We start from the raw sequence: 15,574 nt of genomic DNA, 5'->3' as shown, positions 1-15,574 counted from the left end.
GTTGGTATGGGCCGAAGGGGAGGCCAGCACTCCCAAAAAGATTTTCTGACTTCCAAATACTCCTCGAATTTCACATTTTTATTGAAGTTGAAAACGTCACCGGTCAACACACATAACCCATAAGCAGTCTGATAGGCGTTATTCATGTGTTTATTCAATAACGAGTTCGAATTGTTGCATATTTAGCATTAAAACTGTCACCTTTTATGAGAACTGTGTTTCCATCTCCCGACAGACAAAGACGGTTTTTCATAACGCCTCGGAGGAAAACAATGCAGAGGAAATAACAGACGTGTCAAATGACCAGTGACCACACAGCACGTCAATGAGCTTACCGAACATTTATCCCGTAACGAAGGTATTCCTAAAATGGAGTAACTTGAGCCAATGAAAATTGTTTTATGTATGTACCCGACAATGGGCGGGAGTTTAAGAATTAAGCTGGGAAAATATGTAGTCGAATACTAGGTCATTAGAGGGTAGGTAATGCTTAAATTGAGAAATGCCCATTAGTGAAATCATTCAGAATCCACTACGAGAGTTCACATCTGACATCCTAAAGTGGCCGACCTGGATGGATGAAGGGGTTCAGGAGCGTTAAAACTGTAACGATGACTCTATGTTTAACAATGTTTGATAAACAGGCTGGATTGTTGAGTGTTGCGCAAAACCGATAACCCAACAGTGTTGTGAAGTTCGTGTGGAACACGGACTTGCTATGGTTACACCGGCTAGGTGCTTGGTGTCTTTTGATTTGGCTACGGACCAGATCATTTTCGACCCATGAGTCAGCTCACGCATTGTCTATCACATGCGATGGCAATGACGACAGCCAACGTCCAACGAAAGTCAATCAGCCAACATCAAACAAATGATTGAGAATGTGATGAATTTGTCGATGAAAAAACAGGGTGGTTCACTTTCTATGTGGATTTACGATACAGCACATCTCCTCTCCGCAAATGACAACACTATTTCCCATGAGAGGGCGGCTGCTATAAGTAAGGCAGATGGCGCTGAGGCCTTTCGTCAACATAAGCCCACACGACAGGTGGCGCTGATGTAGGGCGCGTACGAACATCGCTGCCTTTCGACGACAGAGGGCGCCAGGAACAGGTGCTCTGAGCCAGGTGGCGCCACAAGATAGACTGGGAACCCTATGCTACAGCCCAAACCACAACAGCCATGCCGTACTGTTGTCTGCACTTTCAAGGGCGCTAGCATAACGGATATGCAAGCCTACTCAATCACTCATCAGAGTATAGTCCCCCAATGTTTTCACTGTCACCAATATACTAACTGAATAAAAAAAGGAAACAAAGCCAGGAAAACACGTGTCAGGGAAACTGCTAGGTGTAAAAAGAAGCACTTCGACGAACGGAATTGCTTCTTGGCTGCGCTGGGACAGGAAAGACCTTTTTATACCTTAGGGTGCAGAGTTCTATGGACAGATGATCGGATAAATGAACACAACCAATTACAGCCTCTAAATCGACCCGGCGGGACTGACCTGGCTGCTGGCTGGTGCCGTCTCGTCCTGTTGTTGTGATGAGTCTGTCCTAGTCTGGTCCAGAGTGGGCACTGGCGATGACCGGTCTCCAGACTGTGAACAGGGATCACATGGGTGAGAGACGAGCAACAAGTAAGCAAGCAAGACAAAAAACTATGGGGTCATGACTGGACACCGGCGACTGTGGGAAGGCCGGGTACACAGTTGTGAGATTTGCGGAGCTGGGCAGTGGGCTGTAGAAAAGAGGCACCAGGGTATAACCATGCTTCTGCACTATGAGCAGCTGACACGAGTGTAAGATAAAGTGCTCTGATGGTCCAACTTGTAGCCTGTATAGGACCAAAACTCATCAGCCTAAAAAATAAGGGGCACATGGGCAATAGTGCACGGTGGAATTCAAAGTGAGCTAGGGATAATGCGTTCTGTCAAGTGTCAAATGCTTCTCGATGTTGGTTAAATCATGATCATGATTTATGTACAAATAACTCGACGACCGGCACAATAGATTTTCATGTTGATCAAATGGTTCTACGCATGTAAGGTTGCCATAAAATGCAAACTATTGCAACAAAGACACTTGTAAAACAGCCTCTTTTCCAAACCTTCCAAATACCGAGGCTCTCGGGCCTCGTCATAACTCAACGTAGGCTACCCGTGAGGCCCTGTTCTCCTACCACCCACCTGGATCAGACTCCACAGTCCGAGACTGACACAGCTGACCTGGGACGGCCCAGTCGACCCACTACGCCCCCACAGCCCAATACGGCGAACGGTACGGCACGAGCACGGCGCGAGCACGGCACGAGCACGGCCGGCGCGACACTGAGCGCCGTCGTACCGGACAGAGGAGCCCGGTATTAGCATACAATCCCGGCGCGCCCGCGACAAACGGTGGCTAACTAACGGCGCGACTGCCGCCGGCACCGGGGCGCACCCGGTTCGGCCACGGCCAATACGGCTGGGTCGTCACACTGCCCCCATTGCAGCGGCAAAACTGGTTTTCCATTGACCTCAGCGCAGGCGCCGTAGTTCGCGCAGCGGCCGATAGATGGCCCTAGTGATACCTCACGGAGGGGAAATACAAGTAGGTACGATACAAATGTGTTTTCACACAGAATGTGTGTTACGGTGATAAATCTACGCGTAGGATGCATCGCCCTATTTTCTGTGTACTCTAGTCTGTTTTGGTGTTCTTCTGCTGCGTAACAAGCCAAGACAGACCTGTTTAAACATGAGACGACGGTAATGATGCCCCGAGAGGTCACGATCTTTCTCGTTTCCTCTCCCAATCTGCCGATTACCAGTGAGTGAGCACCTTGGACGAAAGCGTGAAGTTCCTCTTGTCGGACTATGATGCATGTCTGAATCATTAGGAGCACACAGCTGAGATGAAACTAGTGATAGTGAAGGGATAGGAGCAGTTTGGTAAACTGTCACATACCTACCTATAGGCATACAGATGTAAGCTAAAGTACCAGCGAATCGACATCACAAATGAGATACTGAAACACTTATACTGAGCTTACTGTTACCACAATCAAAAAGGTTCAAGGCTGTAGGTACTCGGTCCTTTCACCAGCTCACCATCGTTAGCATTACAAACTTATGCAACGCCTCTGTCGCGTAAGAACAGTTTCGTGTGAAATGAAGCAGAAAATGAGCAACTAATTATGCATTTGTTCCTTCTCTGGACGCATAAATGAGCCGTTAAACCAGCGTTACATATGAGTGCGCCGACAGGGGTTCGCACGCTTGGCGCAATGAAGCATGAGAAAACGTCCATTTCGTTCCCTCGCCATGCCAGAAAAATGGCGAAATGTGCATGGTTGCAACAATTAACCTGTATGCCGTCTCATTTGTATGTCTGAGCTAAAACCTGCCTCATTATTCTACAAAGCGGAAGACGGCGCGTGGTCCTGTCTCACCTTTTCTTGACATCCCTCCAGCTCGAGAATTCGAAACTCCATCAGTTCGTTGAGGTCGCGAAGCTCCTGCAGTTCGTTCTTGACCTTGACCTCCCGGGCACGGAGGTCACGCAGCTTCTGCGTTAGACACAGGTTCTGAGCCGTAAGGACGCTTTTCTCCTGCAGCGCGGACGGGTCGACGCCCTTAGTGGCCAGGGCGGCCTCCAGGTCACGCACCAGTGACTAAAATCAGGCACAAATCAGTCAGACCGGTAGGCTATCAAATCAGGCACCAGTCAGTCAGTTATCCCGACCTCAAATTGGTAACATGAATGAAAAAATATTTCAGTCAGATGTTGTTCGTCTTAAATTAGTCACTGTTCAGTCAGATACTGGCCCTGGTCCAGAATATACTGGTCCTTCCTTCAATCTCTTTACCACTGTCAATCCGAACCCAAATGTTATTTGATGTTTGTTTAGGGCATAGTTCAAAAAGGAAAGCATACACAAGTAATGCTTTAACAATCATCTCTTAGCAACACTGTATACAAACAAGGTTGCCATTGATGTTCAATGTACCGAAGTGTAAGAGCAATTCAGCAGTGAATGGCGTCGCTTTACCTCGCTGAACAACAAGAGTTAATAATAGACGATTGATTATTAGCCACTGCACTTTTCAAATGTTGACACAACACAATAATGAGATACAATCGCGGCAACGGCATAAGCGAAGAGAAAGTAAAAATGGCATTGGATATTTGGGTTTAACCTAATCTCATCAAATGCAGCTCCCGTCAGAATCCAAGCGGATGATCTTGGCACAGCATGCATACGAATCGGGCGGCCAGGTAACGTTCACTTTATCGTTTTCACGGCTCTTGAAAGCATGAAGAATCATATCATGGTTGAGCGACAAAGCATGACAAATAAGTGCAATAATCAGCTCACACGTATAGCCTCACTCCTCTGTCATAGCATGGTGGCTATATAGCTCTAAAATTTTAATTAAAACACAGCATTTGTCGCGTCCGTCTGCCTGGGAGCGATGATCTATAATTGACTACCACCCGGGGAAGCTGCATTTACTTCTGGGACCGAAAGTGGTGAATGTGAGGACGAGTCGATGGTCTCCTGTCTGCTATCCCAGAATCCCATATCCACTGACTCCTGTGAGAAAGCGTTTTACTCTTACTCTCAGAGACATAGGTCATCCAAAGGGACAATGGAGATTACCAGCGGCACACCCTGATGCTGACGATAGTGACGCGAAGGGCACCAGGTTCACTTGCGCTGTGTCATGTTCAGCTGTAATGCCAGCGCTCGTAACAGCCTCCTTCCCTGTCATACCTCGGGGTCGAGGGTATGTTTTTGATGTTGTGACCCTCACCTTCGTTTGGACGTTAAATGACTGGCGGGGGCGAGAGGCGAGACATGTGTTTTTCTCACACACACGAGAGATAAATCAACGCTTTTGTGATGGGACGCCGTGGGCACATTTGAATGAGTCGCAAAGATGCAAAGATCGAGCCTGGACGCATTTAAGGACAGGGCTTAATGATGACATCACGAAGTTCATTGTTAAAGTGACAAGCCCATTATTGAATACGACAATATCAAAAAGAACATAGACAATGCCTCTTCGACAGGTAGATTTGCATTCCCTGAAACCCAGACACGGTGCTTTATGCATGTTCCGCAGATGACGTGTCTAAGAATAGCGGCATAATCAATCACCGCCTGAAAGCTCGCTGATGAGGCGTCAACTCGCTCTATTACGGGATCACTCCATCGCCGGCTCCCCCACAGACACCGCACGAGACCATCCTATTCAGTCAGTTTCTGGAACCATCCGCAGGGTCCGCGGGACAGTCTGGAACACACACCCAGTCACAGCGCTCAGCTCATTACCCTGAAAACAGCTCGTTAGGGCCGGGTCACACAGGTCATCCAGACGGGTCCGGGTGGGGCGGGACGGGCCGGGGCTTTTGACCCAGCCCGAGTGACTGCCGGATTCCGAGGGACGCAGGCACGGGACTCACCTGAGACGCGAGCAGTTCGTTCTCGACGCGTGACCTGGCGCGGCCGGACCGTCCCGTCTCGCGCACCTTGGCTACCATCAGCTCGTGCGCCTGGCGCAGCTGATGGTGAGCTCTCTGCAGCTCGCAGCAGAGCTGTCGCAGCTCCTCGCGGCTGAGCTGCCGCAGCGCACACAGAGGCAGCGTCAGAACCCAGTCCACCGAACAGAGGCATCCGCGTCACGCTGAGCGCGAGATCGAATCACGAAAATCGAACGGAATCCGCGTGATCAATCAGGCATTAACGTCCGATCAGCTGATTTATGGCTTAATGAGCGGCGACGGGCGGCGAATCGAATAGTGTCGGCATGCTCATTAGAGCTGGGCTGTGGTAATCCAGCTGCTGGGCTCGGCAGGCACGGAAGGAGCCCTCGGATACAGGGGTCTAAAAGCGGACTTGTTTAAACGCATGCACTGCCCAGCTTCAGACAATCTGCATCTAACAATGACCGTCAGTTACCGCACGCAGTTGCACAGGCATCGTGATAATCGTTCGAGCAGCCGAGAACTTACCTGTGCCAGGTCGGAGGGCTTGATGTCGGAGATGTCGGAACTTTGCTCATCCGCAGTCGTTTCCTCCAGAGAATCGAGCCTCTCATCCTCCCTGAGCGTTGGCAGTTCACTCATCTGTGAATGAGAGGTGATGTTAGGTCAGGTTTTGACGAGTGGCAATCATTTCCGACTCCTTAGGGTACCTACGAGTAATTCGTGTGGGGATAAATCTAACAGTAAGTGAGGAAGATGAATAACCGCATCCGACCTTCAAACCATTTGTCCCAGTCAATAAACACTGTAGGTACTAAGGCCTGCACTCGATCAAACTAAGAGCTGATAGAGGAGCTATTGCAAAATGGCTGGTGATTGGGCTTCCATTGTATTTGTTCGAAGGTCACGTGTCGAAATCGATTAGGCCTGAATTGATCCGTACTCCAGTGCAGAGACTTATGATAACTGTGGGAGTGTTGGTTTAAATCTGACGTTTCCGAAATCCCTCTTCGAGGTCGGCTCTGATGTTTTCTGAAGAAACAGTAATGCCACAATGAAATGCACTGAGCTTGGCATCCGAACCTTGACACAGAAAAGATGGGAAAACCTCGATGATATAACATCAATAGGGACTTTGATAGCGCATCGCACCGTAGAAGTTAGTATTACTGCCGATGAAGTAGCATGGGAGAACCATGGAGAGCAGCTGCTGATACTGACGTCTATGACTTGGGAATGACAAAGCAGCCAATAGGCATATGAGCTAATGCATGTGCATATGTGCAATGTGTATACAGTATAACGAGGTCTTATCTTTCAAGATACCCAGAACTCCAAGGTTTTTACAAGAAAAGTAAAAATAGATTGAGCAATGATCATCCAATAGATAAAGACGTATCACGTATTTTATTGTTTCGATGTCCTGAAAACGATAAAAAACGTTGCATTGTTATCAAACTTCGCGTATTTATCAACGGGGCAAGCATCCAGTTGCAAACCCCCTCTTGGACACTTTCGCCTGCTTTGGTGACTAGGACAGCGACTGCTCCGAAAATACCGCAGAATCTGCCGATCGCGTGATGCCATTTTGTCATTTCCGGTCAACCATCGACCGTCCGGACTCAGTGAGTTGGACAGCTGATCAAATCATCAATACGACACTGATGATCAGTGATCAATTCACGCTGATCAGTCACGTCAGTCAGTTGGGGCTATCAACGTTCAAGCAAAATCCACATCAGCCTCACGACGGCCATCTGGTACACATTTATTGCAGATTAGGTGCAGATTTGGTCACATTAGGTGCAGTGTAGTGTTTCTTGAAAGTTATCAGATTGGGCTGCACAGATGCTTATATGGGTTTCTCATTTTTTAAATTATCAGACATTATTTTCGATTAAAATACTGAAATAAATTCATGGTACGAAGATAAAAGAGATTTAGATTTAAAAGAGATTGTAAAAGAGATTTAGTGCAGATTTGGTCAAATAAGGTGCACTCGCCAGATAGCCCGTCGAGAAAACGGCTTTTAGCGGCACATGAATGGCTGCGTTCGTCGCCAGCCGCTCTGAACGTACTAACCTGAAGCTGCTGCATGTTGTTATGCACAACGTCATACTTATATCCGGCTCTCGAAGCGTGGTACGATTCTTTGAGAGGCCATTGACTCCTGTACCGTTCACTTAGTCACCGTTCCCAAAACAGACCAGCTTACACGTCCCTTCATGTAGATGACCAGAGAAACACCACACCTCAACACCACAGGCGACTTAACACTGAGACAGCAGCTTTCTGTCCCAAAGTCGGGCGCGGTGGCTTACGACGGCTCGCATTCGCTTTAATGTCTGATGTATTACAAATCGTTGGAGCGTTCAAAGGCATCCGCCGCGCCTGGCTCTCTTGGCGACCGTGAGCTCCTCAGACAGGGAACCGAGATCGTGTTGCACAGGCCACTGCAGGACATGACGTCCGAGCGACACATCCCGCTGAGTCAGCCGACAGGAAGGTCTGAGCCTCTGTCAACAAGCCGCGGTGAACCGACTCTGACATACGGCGACCGCAAACATGAGATATTCATAACTGGACAAATGTTCCAAGGATACTGCTTCTTTTAACATCGCTTATCAGACCTAAGGCCAATCGACCGCAGGCTGTTTCCCAGTCCAGCCTGCAAGAGTGAAGTTACTCCATGCCAGACCTCAAGTCACATGGACCTCCTGACTATTTCTTAGTCCCGTTGACGGTTTAAGTAACCTTATTCATGGCACGGTGGCCCAGCCCGTCACCATTCCGCCACATAGGTATACCGCCGGCTACCAATGGTAGCCCAATGGGGCTGAACGGGGCGGCAACCGGCCACCGCCGACACCGCGCTATAAACTGAACGGCCAAGAAGTGGGCCACACGGCCGACCACCGTTGCTACAGTCACCGATTCATGCATAAACTAGCCCCGTCGGCTCCGGCCGGCCGGTCGGGCAGGGCGGACCACGGCTAGCACTCCCACGCGACGGCGGCTATCGTCTCACCGGGCGGCCACGAGCTGACCAGTGAACCTCGTCAGCGGTCAATCGGTCAGCAGCGGTCAGCACCGCCCGGCACCGCGCCGGCAGGATGCGAACGGTCAGCAGAAGTCGGCATCAGTCAGTATACGTAAGCGGCGACCATACACGGTGACCAGTGACGTGGATGGTCATCAGGAATTAACCTAGACCCTACATAAGATCGACTCGTTCGAATAAGGCGTCACTGATCACCGCCATTCTTCAGTGTCCATGCAGGGTCAATGAAACATTCGGCAATCGGGGTTTGGTCTTCCAGCATCATTAGCTACGAACATCAGTCACCATGGGTCACATGAGCCCCGTGACCAGGTCAGAGCTCCCTTCCTCTCTCTGTCTTTCACGGTCCACTGCAGGTCGGTGCAGCAGACCCGGTGTTTCCTCTCACTTTATCTCGTCCCGTTCACGGCCACCACTCCGACCACTGGTCACGAAATGGTCAGTGTGCCGCGGTCCGCGCAGACACCGTCACGCCCACCGCACCGGCCCCGCCCCTGCATGACACTGACACTGTCCGACACGTCATGACACAATGCCTGACACGCCGTGACACAGTGTTTGACACACAACGACGCAATGTTTAGCGCTTGCTGACACACTAACCGGCGAAAGGGGGCGGAGCGGGAGTCGACTCGTTAACCCGCGAGTTGCTGGGGGGGGGCGTTAAACGCCCCCACTTTTTTCGCCGGGCCATAGCATAAAAATGGCGCGCCGCAGGCGCGCCAAAATTTGGGTACCTGTAGGGAATTGATTGAAGTTTATTGTGACAAAGTTTCAAAAAAAATCGGTCGGAAAATTTTTGAGATATCGAGGTTTTAGTGACGTCATGATTTCTGAGTTTTCGACCAAAAACGGCATATGTTCAAAAAATCATATAAAATCACAGAATAGACATACAGACATGCCGTAAACGCCATTAGACTGCCAATACCATGGACATTCAAATGGCTATCTTCGATTATTGATTATCGTTCTGCATTTTCCAAAATCATGAACTGAATCTTGGCAATTTCTCGCGACTACTTCACGACCATGATACATACATTTCTTAAATTGAACTTTTTGAGCCAAACACGTACACATACGATAAAATGAATGTCACCATCGGGTTCTACGCCCCAAATTACCCATAAAACATGTGTCGCAAGCTGCGAATATCAGTTTTGATTTTCGGGGATATGTGCCTACCCGGTTGACCTGACCTTGACCCTGACCTATGCTTGACTGACCCCTTCATGGAGCTGACACTCTTGTAGGTCTTATATGATGGATTGTGCACCGTTTTGACAACGTTTATGACGAGAGGCGCCCATTGCGAAGCCCTGAAGTCCATGCTACTGAAAGCTCGATTTCAGGTGTTTGACCTGACCTTGACCCGACCTGTGACCTCAAAATTCAACTTTAAAGTACTCATCTGAAGCGTCTCGTCGCGCTCTTTCGTTTGCCGCCTCGTGCGTTTCGCTGCGCCTATTGGTTCTCGAGTTATCGGCTGGGGGCGTTTAACGCCCCCCCCCCCCAGCAAACGGTGGGTGGCGAAATACCCCAGCAACTGCCGGGTTAAATGGCGTGATACTTCATTGGGCGGTGAGGAGACTGCTTCATCGATGCGTGCTACTGTCACGCCGGGTGGCGCGATGGATGACGTCATCGGACAAAGGGAATCGGTTCGAGAGAGGGAGGCTGAATAGGGTTGAGTGGAGAGGCTACGTGAGGTAATGGGGTGGAGGGCTGGGTTTAGCAATTGGAAAGAAAGTGATCGTGGGCATGCCAGGTGGTTCGATTTTTAGCATACCAGAATACCGATGCCATTATCAATGAATAAAAATGACTAGGCATATGCATAACTAATGATTATCCGCTTAACCACCAAAACTAATTAGATAAATCATCCACGCAAAAACTGAGGGTAAGGGCAAAAAGTCATAAAATAAAAGCTGCACGGCAAAAATCGTGAGTGCTGTGTCCATCTGACCTCAAAGAGCTCAGAGTTTCAAGCCCAGAGGACGAACACCAGCAAACCCTCCTTCCCGAGTACCGTGATAGGCCGCGCGTGGGCGGAAAAAGAACAGCCCATTCCGTGGAACGAAAGCCGGATCGGACCGTCCTCTCTAACAGCCTCGGTTTCCTGCGTGAGACCACGTCGTCTTCCTCCCACTGTATTCTCATCGCCAGGTAACACGCAAAGTTTCTCCCCTTTACCATGTGAAGTTGTCGTCCAGGCTCTTCCAGCTTGTGTGACACGTAAGCAAACACCGTCCTCAGGTGCATTAGCTACGGCTGAATCGATCAAACGAATTCAGGTCACGGGCAACCGTTCAGACCGTACACAGAGACGGGGGCACGCGATCGATGGAATACATACCGCGCACCACGCCCCTGGGTAGCTCGCACTGCCACGGTCACCACTGACTCCGCCATCGACTCAGCAGCAGCGGTACGAGCCTCGAACCACGACCGAACCGTCACCTCCCACGCCCGACCCCACCCATTGTCACGTTTTGTAACGCAACCGCCGGGAACGACACAGAAAGTGACGGAGGACGTCGCGAAACAATCCCCTCCCTCGCGAGCGGCGCCTGGGAGGGCTCTGTCGGGCAAATTTGCCCCGAGGAGACCTCATCCGCGCGAGAAGACGTCACAATGGCCCATCATCTTCGAATGATCCCGCGTGGGACGACGGAAAGCACTGCTGACGGGGTTTCATCACTGGGTCGGCCGTTTTTCGGGACCATTAACCCTTCCGTCACGCCGGACCTTGGCACATAGACTCTGATCCCCGCTCGGCATCGTCACAAAAACGGTTAATCTGTCTGTGATGCGGCGCAGCACTCAGTCGACCTCAGGCGGCGAGTCAAAACAGGTGACTGTGCCCCCCCTGTCCCCTCCTCCATTCCCGACAGCGAGCCACCACCTGTGGCGACCCTGCGAGCTGCCAGATCGATACCAGACGACCGCGGCTCGGTCAGGCCGACATTAGGTAATGAGCTGGGCCGTTCATGACGAGCTGGCCGGCCGCTACAGACACGAACCGCACTGATGGCGGTCACGAGACAGGGCCAGAGGGCGTGGCGTCGGGCGCGGTCCCGAGGCCGGGGTACACATGGGTACAACAAAAGGTCAGATTATGCACCCAAACAGTGAGTCAAAAATAATCAAAAGCGCGTTCATATTTCTGTATGGATCCAAACATATTTATCTGGAACTGCAATTCGGTGGTCACGAAATTTTGCAAGGCTTATCGAAAGGAAAATTTGGCAATCAGACTTATCGCCAATTTGTTCCAGCAGCCCGTGTCTTCTGTTTGTCCACTGCAAAAGTTACCGTCGAAGGCAGCGATAGTGAACAGAGCTGGTGCACATTGAACAGCCGCATGCAAAGTAGTACAGACTCCACTCTAGTACTCTATAGTAGTAAGTAGATAGTCCACTCTTTAGTGAGTGGACTATTGGAGCGCACCGGACTGAAACTACCGTAGTTGAAGATACGCTCCGGCTCCAACACCGAGGCCATTGTTTCGTGCGTATAAACCGGCTCGAGACACGGCACTGGCGAAAGTGACTCGATTGCAAGTCATGCGGGACGGTCAGGTGGAGTATCGAACCCGACCGAAGCGGCGCGCGAGAAACGCTCATGACACCTACAGGGGTCCTCTCTCCATGACAGGCGCCTGTAGACGAGCTGAGAGGTGCTAATCCGGCAATGTCTCTCATCTCATCGATTTCCCTTTTGAGATCTGTCTCGCTCTCCGCTCTCTTGAGTTAGCAATCTCAAAGCCGGTTGCCTCATGTCTTGTCTTGCCCTGCCATGTCTCGCCTCGGCTGTCTAGGTTACTGGTCGGGGCCGGCCGGAGCAGGCCACCGGTCACCTCCTGGCACCATTACCGGTCGAGTGATCACGATTTGGGCCAGGCCGACACGGTGGACACAGGGACAAGGGAGGCGATACTCGCCAGGGGGAAGGCGATACTCGACAGGGGGAGGGGGAGGCGATACTCGACAGGGGAGGCGATACTCGACAGGGGGAGGCGATACTCGACAGGGGGAGGCGATACTCGACAGGGGGAGGCGATACTCGACAGTGGGAGGCGATACTCGACAGGGGGAGGGGGAGGCGATACTCGACAGGGGGAGGCGATACTCGACAGTGGGAGGCGATACTCGACAGGGGGAGGCGATACTCGACAGGGAGAGGCTGGGACACCCGCCGTGAGCAGAGCAATAAGGCAGAGTTCGTACCGCCAGCCACCGGTCGATTAATCGAACATGCGAGCTCTGAGCGACACGTGAGGTCGATATTGGCGGAGTTGCGAGGCCGAGGCTGGGGACTGCTGAGCTGAGCTTAGTGGAGTGGACACGCGGGGCTAAGCCTAACAGAGACGTGGGCCGAACATGTTGGAGGCGTGGTGGGGGTGGAGGTTAGTGGATCAGCCTCTGGGCGAACCTTAAGGGCAAGCCAAGTAGGAATAAGATGGAATACGCCGATAGCCAAGTTAGGAACGAAGATAACGGGTAAATAAGAAATATTCTGAGTTTCTAGGGTCGGTGTCGAAGTTCCCAGCGGGAACGCGTCCACTCACGTGTGGCATGGTATGCATGCATCAGGCTGATACAGTTTGGTCTCAAACAGACACATACAGAAACCTCCTCGCCATCTCTGCCCGGTTAATCCGTCGCGAACCCCGCCGAGCCGTAATGCGGCGCGCTGCTAATCGAAGTGGAGCATCGGAAGCTGCCGGCTCCGGAGGGCGGTCGTCTCGGGCGGGTCAGTTAATCGGCGCCCCGGGTGCTCCCTTACTGGGCTACGGTGGGTCGTTAACTTCAGACCCAGAGCGGCCGGCACCGATTACTCGGCAGATTTTGGGCGGGTTTGGAAAACCGGCGATGGGTGAATAGATAGGGCCGGAGATGGCCGATGTGGGTATGGATTAAATGATGCGGTTTGGAGTGAATAATGCATAGTGGTGAAATTTTGTACATATGTAACTGTTATGTTTCACAAGGACATGGTCATTGGTCATGATACGTTTCTTGTGCTCTCTCAAAAAGCGCAAATAAGATAGAAAAGAACACATGTAATAAGTAAATTATACGGTATTGTGGCAAGCATGTTGAGTTGTTTCTCCTGTTAATCTCCTGCAAGAGATAAAAATAAAGGCATGAATCATGCAATGAGATTTGAGAACTATCAAACACATCTGGCGACAATGTTGCATAGCACTGGGGAAGTTCCATGCATCATCCGCTGTTGCTCAGTGCTTACTGCCCAGGTTTCCGACTTGAATCTGCAACTGCAATGATTTATGACACATCCAAAAAACCGGAGAGAGAGAGAGAGAGAGAGAGAGAGAGAGAGAGAGAGAGAGAGAGAGAGAGAGAGAGAGAGAGAGAGAGAGAGAGAGAAGAGAGAGGGGAAGAGGGAGAGAGAGAGGATGGAGGGAGGGAGGGAGGGAAGGAGAGGAAGAAAGAAAGAAAGAGAGAGAGAGAGAGAGGAGAGGAGAGAGGGAAAGAGAGAGAGAGGAGAGAGGAGAGAGGGAAAGAGAGAGAGAGAGAGAGAGAGAGAGAGAGAGAGAGAGAGAGAGAGAGAGAGAGAGAGAGAGAGAGAGAGAGAGAGAGAGAGAGAGAGAGAGAGAGAGAGAGAGAGAGAGAGAGAGAGAGAGAGAGAGAGAGAGAGAGAGAGAGAGAGAGAGAGAGAGAGAGAGAGAGAAGAGGGTCAAGGGAAGCATCTCGGCACGGCAGAATAGAACTTCCAGGAAGTCGTTACTGACCTTTCCCTGCAGAAGTCGATGTGGCCGTGGGCTGTGCAGCGTCCCCAGTCGATTGGCTCTAATCTGAAAACGAACCCACGTCGGCGTCAGCACTTTGTCTGTATATCGGAGCCCCACAGGGGCGGCGCTACCGTCAGCGGCGGCAGGGTCGACACTGCACCGACGACCATCGATGCCGGCGGCACAACGTCGCGACCGACGCAGCGGCGCGGCACCGGTGTTGCGGCGATAGTCGGTGTGCACGGGAGGGGGTGGGGTCTGCACACCTGTTGGCGGTTGGCTTGGCATGGCAAGGCCTGATAAGGCAACAATCGGGGTCATGGCTTGGTGCTGATGTGGAATCCATGGCGTACAAATATGCGACCATGACGCGTCTCGCGGGTAGATTGGAAAGGCCTGCGCTGATAATGCGAAGGGACATACAACGATGATTGATTCAACAGAAGATCAATGTTGCTGAATTGTTGGCATAACATGGCAACCAACTAGCTGTGTAATCCTGTTTAGTTTAGATCACATTGCTATTTCAGCACTTATCGTAACAAATAAGAGAACTTATAGCGGTCGGAAAACGAAAACATCTTTGGGATGGGCCGAAAACGAGGATGACTGTGGGAAATGTCCCGGCGCTTCGTTCGATTATCGAGTGCACTCGGAACCACTCCCAGGCTGGGCGAAGCCAAACAGTGATGTGTCAATTCGCGACTGGGCCGGGCCACAGACAGACTGCAAACATGGCACAGATCGATTGTTATTGGGCCAGGAAATTCCGGGACACACCGCACGGCGCGGTGGCTCAGAACGAACGGCCTATTTTTGGACGAGCTTAAATAAGATAAGGACAAAGGGATAAGCTAGGACTGGAGAATACTCTGATAAAATAAAATCCTAAATGTTACATGCCACATTAATTTTCACAAATTATTTATATCTTTTACTTGTATCTGGATACAAGAACAATGATTTAAAACCAAGAGCTTGAAAACAAAAGCAAAGCGACGAAAACATTTATAACTGTCGGCTGCAATCAATGTTCTCTTGTACAGTGAGTTGGAACAAAGAATGCAGCCAGCCACCTATAGACCCGGACCCACCGTCAGCAGTCGCCGACCCTCACCTGTGTCGTTTCGCGCAGCTGCTCGATGCATTTTTGCAGCTCCTCGACCTTTCGTTTGAGCTGAATCACCTCGGCAGAGTCGGACGTCGGACCCGACGCCTTACGACGCTTCACCGACGGCGGCGTGCGGGCCACAGCCGGCTTCTGAAACACCGCAG

The 15,574-nt window shown here is 50.9% G+C and overlaps 1 protein-coding gene across 3 annotated transcripts in view; it reads right to left on the bottom strand.

Annotated features, from left to right (window-relative positions):
* Positions 1 to 15,574, bottom strand: part of LOC122367801 (plectin-like) — a 111,567-nt gene that overhangs the window by 36,723 nt on the left and 59,270 nt on the right. For all 3 annotated transcript variants that reach the window (XM_043341257.1, XM_043341340.1, XM_043341426.1), the window contains 6 exons: positions 15,417 to 15,560; positions 14,300 to 14,362; positions 6,003 to 6,116; positions 5,454 to 5,609; positions 3,436 to 3,657; positions 1,511 to 1,603 (listed from right to left, as the gene is read on the bottom strand). In XM_043341257.1, coding sequence (XP_043197192.1) covers positions 1,511 to 1,603; positions 3,436 to 3,657; positions 5,454 to 5,609; positions 6,003 to 6,116; positions 14,300 to 14,362; positions 15,417 to 15,560 — 792 coding nt within the window. The remainder of the gene's footprint in view (positions 1 to 1,510; positions 1,604 to 3,435; positions 3,658 to 5,453; positions 5,610 to 6,002; positions 6,117 to 14,299; positions 14,363 to 15,416; positions 15,561 to 15,574) is intronic.

The sequence above is a fragment of the Amphibalanus amphitrite genome, unplaced genomic scaffold (assembly GCF_019059575.1).
Source record: "Amphibalanus amphitrite isolate SeventyFive unplaced genomic scaffold, NRLGWU_Aamphi_draft 000003F_arrow, whole genome shotgun sequence".
NCBI classification, from domain to species: domain Eukaryota; kingdom Metazoa; phylum Arthropoda; class Thecostraca; order Balanomorpha; family Balanidae; genus Amphibalanus; species Amphibalanus amphitrite.
This window is presented reverse-complemented; position numbering and strand designations above follow the sequence as displayed.